General features: G+C 37.0%; 1 protein-coding gene across 7 annotated transcripts; it reads left to right on the top strand.

Moving 5' to 3' along the window:
- The first annotated feature begins 292 nt into the window (after positions 1-292).
- Positions 293-11,146, top strand: NUDT12 (nudix hydrolase 12). 7 transcript variants are annotated; one of them, XM_085529515.1, is made up of 7 exons: positions 293-321; positions 846-1,081; positions 3,014-3,609; positions 4,648-4,785; positions 6,296-6,409; positions 8,311-8,510; positions 9,761-11,146. In XM_085529515.1, exons 2-7 carry the CDS (start codon positions 876-878, stop codon positions 9,869-9,871), a joined length of 1,365 nt encoding a protein of 454 aa, XP_085385641.1. In that variant the 5' UTR covers positions 293-321; positions 846-875; the 3' UTR covers positions 9,872-11,146. The 7 variants fall into 7 exon arrangements, with proteins under 7 accessions (XP_085385641.1, XP_015704956.2, XP_015704957.2 ...); XM_015849470.3 differs by having other exon boundaries at positions 4,648-4,815; XM_015849471.3 differs by having other exon boundaries at positions 293-356; positions 4,648-4,815.
- Positions 11,147-14,216: the final 3,070 nt, after the last annotated feature.

Here is a 14,216-nt window from a genome sequence, read left to right as displayed (position 1 = left end):
CAGCTCCCCTTTCAATTGCTATCTCCTGCTGTATCTCGTTTGTTCTACATCTCTTGCAATTAGTACTCTATCTTGTATTCTATCATTAATCCGGTTTATTACCTTGCAAAAGAAAGCAATTTTTATAGCTAAATAATTTGTCCGACAAAGAGTAACCAGGCAGAACTGCCAGGGATTGCTGCTACAGCCAGCACCCACTGCTAAGCGGCCTGACCGCTGGGCGCCCTCCCGACCCCGGGGCAGCGGAGCGGGGGGGGGAGGCGGGCCGGCTTTGGGACGCGCCCCTTCCGCCGCGGAAGTGCGAACGGAACCAGGCTGACGGTAATGGGGCGACCGGCAGCTCGGCCCTCCAGCGGGTGCGGGCCCGGGAGATAAACAGCGGGTCACGTACGATCCTCCCCCGCCTGCGGCTGGTCCGTAGCCTACACTGGGACGAGCCTAGGGTTAAAACGGCTGCTACCTTGCCGGCACAGCCAAAGCGCCCTAGTGACGCTGCTGCATGCCCTAAGTGCGGGCTGCGCGTGAGTGGAGCTGGGTCTGTGCCGGGGGCGGGCGGACTGACAGTGTCCTGCTGCCCTGTGAGGCCTCCAAGCAGCTGTGGGGACATTGGTGGAGTTAAATGGCCGACGCTGCGCCGCAGGTGTCTGCTTAGGGAAGGTCGGCCTAGAGAGAGCAGTGGTCTGGTCTTCTGGAGAGAGACCCCTGTTATGTGTGTCTTCCATTGTTCCCAGAGCTCTTGGGGTTTGTGTGTCAGGTTTTGTGTTTTTCCAAAGGGTTATCTGTGTCGTGTTAAAAGTTTACTTGGTTTACTGAAAATATTTTCCTAACAGTGAGTATATTTTTAGGTGTTCTTGTTTTCTAACTCAATTGAGACAATGACCAGCTTTGAAAAGAACTTCCATCAGGAAATGATTTCTCAGCTGCATAATTTTGCTGCGGTTGGAGACACAGCCAGGCTGAAAGCATTGCTCAGCCGTTCCCCATCACTGATCAATGCGACTTCAGGTAATGGCTGGACAGCTCTGATGTACGCTGCAAGAAATGGACACTTTGATGTTGTACGGATACTTCTTGAAGGAGGGTAAGCTGTTGAGTAGGTCCTGTTGAAGAGCTAAGTCCCATTCTTCCCATTTAAGTATGGCATCAGATAAGTACATTTACTTGCTAGAAAGCAGAAGAATTTTCAGGGTTAAAACTCATAAATTTGTGTTAGTTTATAAATGGACTGTGCTACTGCATCATGGTTTCCATACTTTCTAACAGCAGTTATTACAGTATGAGGATTTCTAAAGTTACTGCTTTGATCTTCAAAGACAGGGTCACTCACCCCAGAAACCAATACAGTACAATAAAATACAATGATACAACAACCCCATTACAAATACTGTTCTGAGTATGAATTTGATACATTTAATTGTTCCACTTAGGCTTTTTGTCTCAGGTTTAATTGTAATACACTTGAACCTGTGTTACTGCAGAACATTTGCAGGCACATTGGCCATTATTTTGGATGTGATAGACGTGCCTTTACCAAAGTCAGTTATTGCTGAATTTCATCCATTCATTTTTATTCTTTTTCAGATGGTTCTTCTTTATTAAACTTTTTGGCATTTTTTTTTGCTTGTCAGGAATGTATTTTAAATTATATTGTCTGTTCTCAAGTCAACTCCTGTAGTTCTGGTGTTGGAAGTCACCAAGTAAAACGAATGCTTCAAAGGTCTTGAAACCTCAGGATTCTTCTGAAGCCTGTGTAAAGCCAAGATTGACACATTTCTAATAAATAGCATTTCAAAATGAGAGCAAGAGCTCAACTGACCTTTACAAGTGGTATCCTCATATTAGTATTGACGTCAGTGTTATTTAATGACTTTGTCAGTGACACATACAGTAGATTGAGCGCACCATCAGCAGGTTCACATCATGGATGATGGCAATCTGAGTGGCACAGTCCTTGCAAGCATTTAAGAACAAGCTGTATGGGGCCCTGGGCAGACTGATATAATGGGAGTTATCTCTGCCCAAGGCAGGAAGGCTTGGAATCTTATGATCTTTAAGGTCCCTTCCAACATAAATGTCTCAGTGATTTTGTGAAGACCACTCGGTTCCTTTCTGTATCCCTTGTTACACTGCCAAACTAGACTAGATTATTTTGTGGTTATAAGTAATTATCAAGCATGCTATTCTACTTCCTCCTGGATTTTCACATCGTTATTTTTAAGACCTACTAGGGTACTGTACCTTCTTCTGCTGGAGCTCACTGTGGAGTCTCAAGGGAGTCTTCTTATGTACCATAATTAGTGAATTCTAGCACATAGAGCAGCTTTGCTGTGCCACATATTGTAGATTGAAATCCTCTGTTTTTGAGGAGCCCTCTGAGATTTTGGAGAATCATAGAATAGGAGAATCAGAAGGTCATACAGTCACAAGGTTGGAAAGGACCTACCAGATCATCTAGTCCAACCGTCCTCCCATTACCTTTGCTACCACAAGCTACTAAACCATATGTTGTAACTCGTCATCCAGTCACCTCTTGAACACTCCCAGGGATGGCAACTCCCACCACCTCCAAGGGCAGCCATTTTAGTGTCTGACCATGCTCTGAGAGAAAAGGTTTTTCCTTACATCCTTACAACTAATCTAAACCTCCTCTGGTACAAATTGTTGCCATTTCCTGGGGTCCTGTTTGTCACCTGGGAGAAGAGGCCAAACCCTCCTCATCACAACCTCCCTTCAGGAAGTTGTGCAGTGAGGTCTCCCCTGAAGAAGTTGCCAGTTCAATAGAAGTTCTACGTTCTATTTAAAAAAAAAAAAAAAAAAAAAAAAAAAAAAAAAAGGAATGCAACTCTGATCATTTTCTAATACCATCAGTATGTAGCCCGAAGAATGCCCTTGATTCCGTGTTCTGAAAAGTTGATGCAGCTCAGTAGTATCAGATCTATCTGTTGTAACAACAGTACAGTACTTTTCCTGAAAAATTCACTCTGTTAACTGTTGTTCTTTTCTGTTTCTGTAGGTGTGACAGGTCCATCATTAATAAATCAAGGCAGACAGCACTGGACATTGCTAAATTCTGGGGGTACAAGCACATTGCTAATTTGTTGTCTGCTGCAAAAGGAGACCAGAAGCCTGGTTTTCTGCCAACTGAAGTGAAAGAATATTCAAATTATTTTGGCATGACACTTCTGGACCGAAGAAGTGATAAAAGAGTAGATTCCAAGTGGCTAAGCAAAAAACAAAGCCATCCAGCTACAGTGTACATTCTCTTCTCAGACCTAAGTCCTTTGGTTACGCTGAATGGGGGAGCAGAGAAGTCACAGCAGCCAGAAGTCAGGCTTTGCAGGCTGCACCACAAGGACGTGGAACAGTGTATGAGCCAGACTGAAGAAATCACCTTGATTTTTCTTGGAGTTGATCTGCACGTGCACACGAATCTTTTGGCTGCTCACAATGGGAAGGTTCTACAAGAAGATGATGAGGATGGGCTCGTTGCTTGGTTTGCTCTTAGCATAAATCCTGCTTCTGCTGAGAGATTTAAACAGAAGCATGAGGGCTGTTACTTTCTTCATCCACCAATGCCAGCACTTCTGCAGCTACCTGAGAACGAAGCTGGTAAGATGCATAAAATGCAACGGTAATCAAATGTGTAGTCAGAATGCTTTGGGATTCACGCTTTGAGATTCGCTGAGGTATGCTGGAAGGACAAACCTCTGCAAGGTAATCAGGTGTTTTCACTGACATTAGAAACATTAAAATTTTCGCAGTCTTGTCAGTGGTTTTGTGAAGAATTCTGTGTGTAAAAATGTGCAATTGCAAAGTGCTAAAATCTGCATCTGTGAGTAGTAGACTGTTAAATGTATTCATTATCATGGTTTTACAAGAAACAGTTTTAATATTAATGCACGTGCGTTACTGTTGTAAAAAGGAGGAAAAAATACATATATATCCCTTGTCAATGTTTTTCATTACAAGAAACTAAGTCATTTGTAACAGTGTGTTGCGTACTTACCTGAGGAGAAAACTGAGAGCAAGTGTTGCAAGACTGGGATTTCAGTTTGAATGAGTGCTATGGGCATGCTGCAACAAGTCTGTTGCAATAATTTCACTTTTACAGAAGGATAAAGGGCAAAATCAACTTGCACCTCATGTTTAAGTGATACAATCAGTACCTCATTATGTCAGGATACCTGTAGTAAATGCATTTTTCACCTTAAAAAAGTGTGGTATGCAGTTCTGGCACTTCCTGCTGGCAAAGAAATTTCAGTGAAAAAGAGGTTATGTTGATCTGGACAAGTATCTTAAATAAATTGATCTATATCTACATCATACTGCATTATATTGCATGCTCAGGGATATGACTTAGCAGAGAGTTGTTAGAGTTAGGGTACTATGGTTAGGCTGCGGTTGGACTTAATGATCTTCAAGGTCTTTTCCAACCTGGGTGATTCTATGATTCTATATGCTGTGCTGCAAATAAAAAGATGTTAAAAAAAAATGCATTGTGTTGCTTCTTATGCAGCTGACAGTTTAAGCCATAGTCTACTTTGATTTTTATAATAGACTTTATTACTTTCCTTTTTATTCTCTAATATTAAAAACTTAAATGAATTACTATGTGATTTTATGCATTTTTAATCTGTTTTTTAAAAGGAGTAGTAGCCCAAGCTAGATCTGTTCTAGCATGGCACAGCCGCTACCGTTTCTGTCCAACTTGTGGAAGTGCAACCAAGATTGAAGAAGGTGGCTACAAGAAAACTTGTGTAAAAGAAGATTGTCCCAGTCTCCAAGGTGTTCATAACACATCATATCCAAGAGTTGGTGAGGATATTGTAAGATAAGCTGGTTCAAATGTTACAAAGTGCACGTTACTCAGGTGTTGTGTTGTTTGGTTTTTTTTAATTATTTCAATTTCTAGTCAGTTCTTACATATTTGTCTCTTCCCAGATTGTGCTGTTTCAGCTGTATTTAGGATTACAAAATTCAGATTTCTCTCTTTTACTTTATTCCCTGACATAAAGTAGCAGTGATGACAACAACATTTAGTGCACTGCAATGTAGTTAGAAATTTCAACAATATAAATTATATAATGATTTTAAAAAGATTTAATTTTACATTTATCTCTTGGTGACAGCATTAACCATCTTCTCTGGTTTCAACTTTCGTTGCCAGTTGCACACTGCCAGATTTATTTTTACTCAGAAAATAAGCTTATTATGTGGCTCATTTTGTTTAACTGTTGCAAAGGAGATCATTATAATTGCTATGGTATTGATGCAAATATAACAAGGTATGAAAATGAGCTTTTTTTTTTTCCCTGGATGATATGGTATCACCTTTCTTTCCACTACCTACAGACTTAAAGAAGGAACGAGGGAATAGAGGAAAGACTGCCAAATCAGTATTGTCTGCTTATGCCTTTCTCTGAAAAAGAAGTGCTTACAGATTGCAATACTGCATATTCTTCTTTATTCCATGTGGCAGATACCCTTAAGTAGGACAACAGACTTTGAGATCACTGATTATGATAATTACTGAAGTGAACCTTTTCATACACAGAAAATACTGACATTTTGGACAATAAAAAAGAGAAAGTGTGAAAAACAATAGCAAAAGAAAAATGTTAACACAGAGGCAGAAACATTTTTAAACAAAATATTGGATTAATTGAGAATAAGAAGGGAAGAAGGTAGATTAACAGTATACAGAAACATATGACAAAAATAATGATACTGGTGGAAAATATTTAGAAAAAAAAAAGTGCATAGAATCATCAGGAGTGAAAAGATGAAGTATCAGATAAGGATTTGATAGCAAACAAGTGAAAGTTGGAAGGTTAGTCAGTAGTGCAGTTAGACTTACTGGCTCTGCATTGTGTATTTAAGTGGAAACTACACCCTACAGGCCTGTGCTTTTAGAGGGGGTGGTAGTAAATTGTATTGTTACTGAAATTGTTTTTATCTTCGGGATGTATAGCTAAGTTAGTATCTCTGGTACTCTTAACAGATTGTATGCTGGGGTTGCAGGTAATTTATGCCCTAGCCTTGGCTAGTAAAGTCCTTACACAAAGCATTGTTGTCACCGAACACAAAACAACCAATCAAAGCAGAATAAAATAACTGCTTGTTCTGGGCGTTTACACTGTTTTGATTTCAGGCACTTAAAGTTTTCGGACTTGTATACACATTTGGGTATATATTTCAATATAGGCTGATTATTTATTTATTTATTTATTTATTTATTTTTTCTGCTTTTAAGTCCTCCAAAAGTTGAAATATGTTCCTTTAATGTCCATTACAGATCCAGTTGTGATAATGCAAGTCATCCACCCAGATGGGAATCACTGCCTTTTAGGTAGACAAAAGAGGTTTCCCCCTGGAATGTTTACCTGTCTAGCTGGATTTGTAGAACCTGGTGAGTAATTTTCTCTTCTCAAATGATTTTCGCACATACCAGTTTCATACATTGTAAATAATTCAGAAATTTGTTCTATTTTACATCAAATAAATGTTTGTTTTTCCCACTATATAAGTTGTAATAAAGATACCTGTAGCGTGCTCTGCAGCAGCTGATTTAAAAAAAAAGAAAAAAAAGCAATTGAGTAAATAGAGGTTTCAAATCATTCTCTCATCATACTCTTCTGAATCATATACTAAGTGACAAAAAACATTTTAAAATGTGTCTAAGGATGATTCTTTGGTGGTGTTTACAAAGGGGTCTTAATATAGGAACAACAGGAGTTCTTTGTGCTTAACTGATTGATAAGATGGAAATTTAGCAGAGATCTTATAATATTCAAGGAAAAGCAAAGAGTTTTTGCTAGCTGTGTTCAGCAGTAACATTTGGAATTAGTTGAAATTGTTGGCAGTTGAAGAAGAATTTATAAAACATTCTTATATTGTGAATACATCTTAATCACCAGCTATAGTGTAATTTATAGTAAGTACCTGTACGCTATTTCAGTAACTGTGTGCAAGTGAAATATGGCAAGAGCATGAATAAGCTGATGTAATTTGAAAAAAAGCTAGGTGGTTTATTTCTTTCTCTTCTTTCTTAATTCTCCCAATTTATACATATACTGAAATTTAAGTTCACTGATTTTACCTGTTTCTGATCAGTTTAACTTAATTCCACTAAAACTTTTATTTCTTAGGAGTTGAAATAGTGCTTGGCATTTTGCATGGTAAAGAAAATGAAGAAGATAACCACAGATACTGATATTTATCCAGAAATTAATTCTGTAATTGGATGAGAAGACTTAAAAGACTGAAAAGATTACTTTATTAGTGGGAAGTTATCTTATGGGACAAAGCGAAACATATAGGAACATCAATGTATATCACAATCTGTATTAAAAATGTTTGGTTCTTGCAGAACTGGTTTGAACTGTCTAAAAAGTTGCTTATCTTCAAATAAAGTGCTTACTGATGTGTGGACTGTCCACTTCAGTAATCGGTGGTTACTGCAAAGCATGTATATGCACATGTAAGCTTAAGACCATTTACACTCCATGTATACATCCAGAAGTCACAGAACCAGAATATCTCATGTCAGAAGGTACCTACAATGATCACTGAGTCCAGTGCTTTCCCTACACAGGACCAATCAGAAATGAAGCCATGATTCTGGGGGTGCTATCAGGCACTTCTTGAACTCTGGAAGACTTGGTGCTTTGACTGTTCTCTTGGGAAGCCTGTTCCATTTCCCAGCCATCCTCTCAGTGAGGAGCTTTTGCCTTGTAAATCTTCCATAAATGTGGACATAAAGTTATTTTTTTATTTCAGTTTAAGTTTGGAGAATTGTCTGCATGTACCAGGATAATGAAGAATGAGTCAGAGAAAGTGAATAATACAGTACAGAATTTTGTACAGGTCTACTTAAGTCTCTATTTTCTTACTGTTGTTTTAGGTAGTTAAACTACCTGCTGTTACATTCTTACTGAAAACTTAAAAGTTAACATCTCTATTTTTAAGTGAGCAGATCTGCATTTCAAAATTCATTTAAGGAACAATGAATATCCTACTGAATTTTTTAAGTGTCAGTTGTGTCAGCATGTACGATTAATTATCAATTCAGGAAATTGTTGTTATAGTGGAAAAACTATGATTTTTTATTTTCAGAGTTCCAGTTTGCTGTGGTGGCTAGCCTTATTGGTCTTCTGTGCCCTGAGCTTAAGATCTATACCCTGATCTATGAACTAGATGTCTATGTGTAATTGTCTGTTGCAGCTTAAATCTTTTGAGTCAGTTCAAAACACAGGATGTAATCCTTTCTTGGAGTATTTTCATCAGCTCTTCTTTGCCCTTTTTGATCAGGAGAAACAATAGAAGATGCTGTTCGAAGAGAGGTAGAAGAGGAAGCTGGAGTCAAAGTTGGCCATGTTCAGTATGTCTCTTGTCAGCCATGGCCAATGCCCTCCTCCCTAATGATTGGCTGCTTAGCTGTTGCAGTGTCTACAGAAATTAGAGTTGACAAGAATGAAATAGAGGATGCCCGCTGGTTCACCAGAGAACAGGTAAAGTTCAATTTAATTTCCTACTCGTATTGATTAGTCTGTGGTTGTATCACTTCTGGCAGAATAGATACTTGCTTTTTTCAGCAAGTTGAATGCGATAGTAATCTCTCCATTTTATCATACTGTAGTTGCATTACATTGTATTTGTAGATTACACAAGCAGTAAAAGGCAAGTACTCATAAGGAGCACAATAATTACTGGGTCACAGGCAAGTCTGTTTTATGTCATTATTGCCTCTTAGCTGTTCACCTTTTTCGTTTGGGACACATCCAAATTAGAGTTCTTGTAGCCTAGTTTTCTTCATAAGCCTACGTGCTGTATTTTGGCTGAAATAGTATTCTTCACCTGAACTTCTTCAAGCAAGAATACTACCAAGTTTGGTGGGGCTGGAGGTCAGATTTAGGTAAAAAATTCCATGAAGTCATTATTTTAAATCCTTTTTCCACAAGTTAATTTTTTAATACTCTGGTACTGTGTGTAATTTACTATGCATTAATGTAAAATTCTGTACTTAGATTTCCTGATTATTTAGGCTATAATCAAATGAAACAGATTATAAGAACTTTTACAGAATGAGTTAATGAGTAGAAAATGTGAAGACTGCTTAACCAACATAGTCTTCCAGGACTTTGCCGCAAGCTACTTAAAAGCTAAACTTCTAATAATGCTATACAACTGCTTAGCACTTGCAAGTGTTGTGACTCTGCAAGTCAACTTGAAGGCAAAATTAGCCACCTACAATCTCAGTTTATTTCTAACAACACTAAAAACAATATTTTAAATGGGTAACAGTTATAATACAGCTAGTCATATGCAGATTGGTGTAGAATTGGGCTTAAATGCACTTCAGAAATGTACTGATCTAAAAGCATACACCCATGCTGCTTCAGAAAATGAACAAAACATTCTTTCTCCTACAGTATACGTTAAAATGAAAAATAATTCATGAAGAGTATATAGCACCATCTGGTGGACCTACCAAGCAGAGACTTCTCAAAAACCTTAAATATTATATTAACTGCCTATTTCCACAGTTGTTTGAATAAGAAAATATCCTTTGGGGCATGTTTGTGCTCAAAAATGTCAGAATCTAACACCCCTTCCAGCTGGTAGTAACTCTTTAATGGCTACAGTAACAGTGAACTTATTGATAATCATTACATCAATATTCCTGTGTTAACTCAACATTAGATTCCATATGGCTTATAATACTTCTTCTAAGGGAAAAAAACATGTGTTTTTATTGCAGGTCGTGGATGTTCTCATTAAAGGAAATCAGCGTTCGTTCTTTGTACCACCAAGTCGAGCTATTGCACACCAGTTGATAAAACATTGGATTGGAATGAATGCTAATCTTTAATTAAATTCTTTCTGCTAATGAATTCTCAAATTAGGAATGAATTTGAAAGAACTGCTTGTCTATTGCTTCTGCAACCACGTGAATTTTTGAGTCTTTCTTTAGGTTTCTGAGGTAGACTACACAAATCTTTACAGATTTTTTCAGATCTGAGTGAGAAGTGAATTAAAACTCAGTGAATTTCCCAAGGAAGCAGACAACATATCAACAAAATGAATACTTTATTGTGCCCAGCTACTTTTTGTGCGTGTGTAATTTTTGATCAAATTACTATGCCTGACATGTTATGGTCTTAATGTTAATTTCAGCTTTTCTGTCCCTCACTGGAGGGAATTACTACATTACAGGAAGGCCTAACCTTTCCTTTAGTCTCAACTCTTCATTTAAATCCTCCAGTTCTGTCATACTAGTATTCTCATTTTTTCCTATCTCCATTTTTAAAATTCTTCATGGCACAGAGAATACCAGTGTTCAGTGTCGAAACTCCTGTCAGTAACAGTTATTTTTGAGCTAATAGCATCATTAAGTGGTGAATATGTAGTACCTTTTATCTCTTACATGAAGAACATTCTAAGCAGAACATTTACTCCTCCAGATCCTCCAGTGTGATTTGGCTGGCACTTAACCAGTTGTGTGAACTTGAATTTAAATTTCTAACTCAATACACTGTGAAAAATGTTTTGGAAAATCTTTTCAAAAATCCTGAATGTGTTTATGTAAGATAATGCACATGGTGACAGTGAGTTATTTCATCCTGTGGTAGAAATGGAACTTTGGAGCAATGGAGGAGAAAAGTAGAATATTTGAAAGACACATGAAAATATGTACGAAGCTGTTCTATAGAAATTGGGACAGTAGGTTGTTACTGATAGTAAGAATTTACAGTTGATAGAATTATAATCAACCCCAGCTGTATGATTGAGAAGGCAATATATTAATTATTTACTTAAGTGTTTTTAATGCTGTTGTTCAGATTTGTGCCTTAATTTATTATTGTTGAAGGAATACATAGGCTTACGTCCTTTGAAAATGGAAGGTTATAAAAGCATACCATTATTAATGTCATTATGTTATGAATCAATACACTGTAATGATGCAGCGATATGAAAAGAAATGCAAATGGCCAGGAGGAAACACAGTGGGGATCATAAGAATTAGCTTATTATTAAGTAGTCTTTGTTTATTCAGAATAATATGAATATTTTTTTAATCAATGTAAATTTTGTTTCAAAATTCTTTGTAAGCCCAGAATCATTAAAAATGTTTTACAGATCCTAATAGTTACTTCTTTCTATACAACAATCCTATTATAGCAACAGCTTTTTATAGCAGTATGCATCAAGCTTCCAAGGAAGAAATTCTTCTGACAGTTAGAGCAGGTAATGAATCATACATTGCTTCATTCTTTTCCTTGTTTCACCCATACCTACAAATTAAGAAAATAAGGGTATCACTTGAGCCATGTGAAACTGAGAAGGAAACAATGCACTGCTTTGCTTTAAAATCTCTTTTACAGAGGAGAGGAAATATAAGACATTTTCATGGACTACCAGTACTAGCAATACTACACATGATCAGCAGAATTAATCTTTTCTAAGTGTAAAACAGAAGGAAGTCTAGTTGCAGCTTCTTTATACAGGTAGAGAAGAGCATGAAAGGGTAGTGGAGGAAAACATTAAGAAATATGAACAAGAAAGGAATCAGGAGCAGGTAGAAGCAGTATATGCAATGATATAGATTATATAAAATATAGATAAAATATGGGTTCACAGTATCACAGTCTCGTGCGGGTTGGAAGGGACCTTAGAGATCATCGAGTCCAACTCCTGGGATTTGAGCCTCCTGTGTAGCAGAGCGGCACTTCTACCACTTGCGCCATAAAAATAATAAAAAATAAGTAATTTTTAAAATGATACTTTACAGAATGAAAAGAGAAAAAAAAAAAAAAAAAAAAAAAAAAAAGAAAAAATAAGTTTAAAAAGGAAATGTTTTTGTCTGAGACTGTGAATAAGATTTCCATCTCATAACAGCTGGTAATTATAATTTTAACATATATACACTCTTGGAAGCTAGATCATAGAATGGCCTGGGTTGAAAAGGACCACAACGATCATCTAGTTTCAACCTCCTGATGTGTGCAGGGTTGTCAACCACCAGACCAGGCTGCCCAGAGCCAAATCCAGGCTGGCCTTGAATGCCCCCAGTGGGGCATCCACAACCTCCTTGGGGAACCTGTTCCAGTGCATCACCACCCTCTGTGTGAAAAACTTCCTCCTAAACCAGTAGTCTTTTTTTCATTCCTTTCATATCTCCAACATATGAACAATTCACAGAAAAGTTGATAAACATCATTTATTTAAGAAAACTAATTTGATTATTTTGAAATCTAAATTTTAAGTGAAAACTTTCCTAGCTATTTATCAGCAAGATTTGACTTATTTGTAAATAATAAGCTTGAGGTTTACTTTGGAAACACTTATGCATAGAAATATTCTGAAGGCATGGTAATTTGCAGATTAAATATGAATTATCTAATTGAAGAACCAAATGTGCTACTTATTAGCAACTAGAACAATTTAGGAAAAGACCAAAGTGTAGCATTCCTGAATGGGTCAGAGTAATACCTTCACAGCATCTGAGTTGTGTGCTTTATCCAGACTGTAGCTGTGCTTTTCCCTCTGATAATGCTGTATATTAAGAATATATAATCCTTTAAGCCACAAAAAATAGACATAATTTATTTGCGATGTGCAGTAATAGTAGTAGTAATAGTAATAATCTTGTGGGGCTTGGAAGGGACCTTAGAGATCATCAAGTCCAACCCCCGGGATTCGAGCCTCTGTGCTGCAGAGTGGCACTTCTACCACTTGTACCACAGGGGGATTCGAACCCCACAGGGAGATTCGAAACACTCCCTCAGTTTCTTCTCTCTTGTTTCTGATGTGGTACCAAAGCAGGAGTACTCTTAGTACATGCAGGTTCATTAGGAAGAAAATCTGAAAATGTCGTCTCTTCCAATTTGCTGGAGCACTGATGAGAATTAACTTAATTAAGTAAATAATTTGTAAATATTTGTATTTTCAAAATAATACTAAAAAGTAATATACAATAAAGTGAACAAAAAATAGATGGGAAGCATAAACAGAAAATTTGTGCTACTAGCATTGCTGTAAGCACAAATACTAATGTGAGATTTTTAATAAACCTGCTTTAGTCCCCCTAAGCATACTCCTTTTTTTTCTTTTTTTTTTTCTTTTTTTTTTTTTCCCAGTAATGGACATGTAAAATGTAAACATGAAAAATCTTTTCAGTGTAGAGAATGAACAGTGTACTCTGTATTTTGTATCGTAATGCTATCAAACAGGTAAATGGTTATCTTGAGTTCTACAACATGTGGAGGGACAAGGGCTGAATGTCAGTAGGCTGATTAAAGGTAGATGGGTCATGATGCTTCATGGAATTAAACATACTAATCAGATTCTGAGCTTAAGGGACAGAAATAGAAAAAGAAGTGGAACAAGACTACGAACAACACTGCTCCCTCTTTTATCTTTATTTTAGTATAGGTAGTTTTATTGACTAAGACTTTTCAAACAAAGCTGAGAAATGTAAGGCCCTAGTGAGTGGAGTAACTATTTTTCTTTTTTATTTCCTTTAGTTGTTAAATGTTAAATAACCAGCAGTCCTTTTTTTGCCTCACTGATCAGAAAGGTAGGTATAAATAGCATATCGTGGCCAACTGGGGTTGGCAGTACAGAAGTGGATAAGTCCAAAGGAAAAAAATATTGAACTTGTTATCCTATTAAGCCTTAGTAAGACAACCCGCACATCCTTCATGAGCTTAGAAAAGCAAACTATTCACAGAGTCCATAATATCAAGCAAACATCTGAGGAAAATGAATCCTGGCTCATAGTGACAGTAAGTGTAAGTACCATTTTTTTATTTTAAATAACACCCCTCTCAGATAGTGTTTTTTAGATGGTTATTTGCTGAAACTCATCGTAGCTTTTATAAAATGTGAGATTTCTGAAACTGTTTTTACACAGTGGACGTAGTTTAAAGAATTTCAATTATACTTGAGTAGATAGTTTAATTATGTGAATTAAATAGGAATGATAGTTTCTTAAATAGAAGGGGCATTATAACTTACAGTAACTTCAGTAATATATAATTTCAAAAACTGAAAGCCTACCTGAATGTTCACTTTGTTTTGTTTTGTTTTGGTTGGTTGGTTGGTTGGTTTTGGTCAGGTTTTGAGCAAATAGTATTTCAGATGTGGAGAGCGATGAATCCTACAGTAATACTATACAGATATTCATCAAGAAAGAATGCTATATAGCACTGAAT

The sequence above is a fragment of the Coturnix japonica genome, chromosome Z (genome assembly GCF_054131305.1).
Source record: "Coturnix japonica strain WE chromosome Z, WE-NBRP24, whole genome shotgun sequence".
Taxonomy (NCBI): Eukaryota; Metazoa; Chordata; class Aves; order Galliformes; family Phasianidae; genus Coturnix; species Coturnix japonica.
The sequence above is the reverse complement of the archived record's forward strand: the minus strand, read 5'-3'. Positions and strand labels throughout refer to the sequence as shown.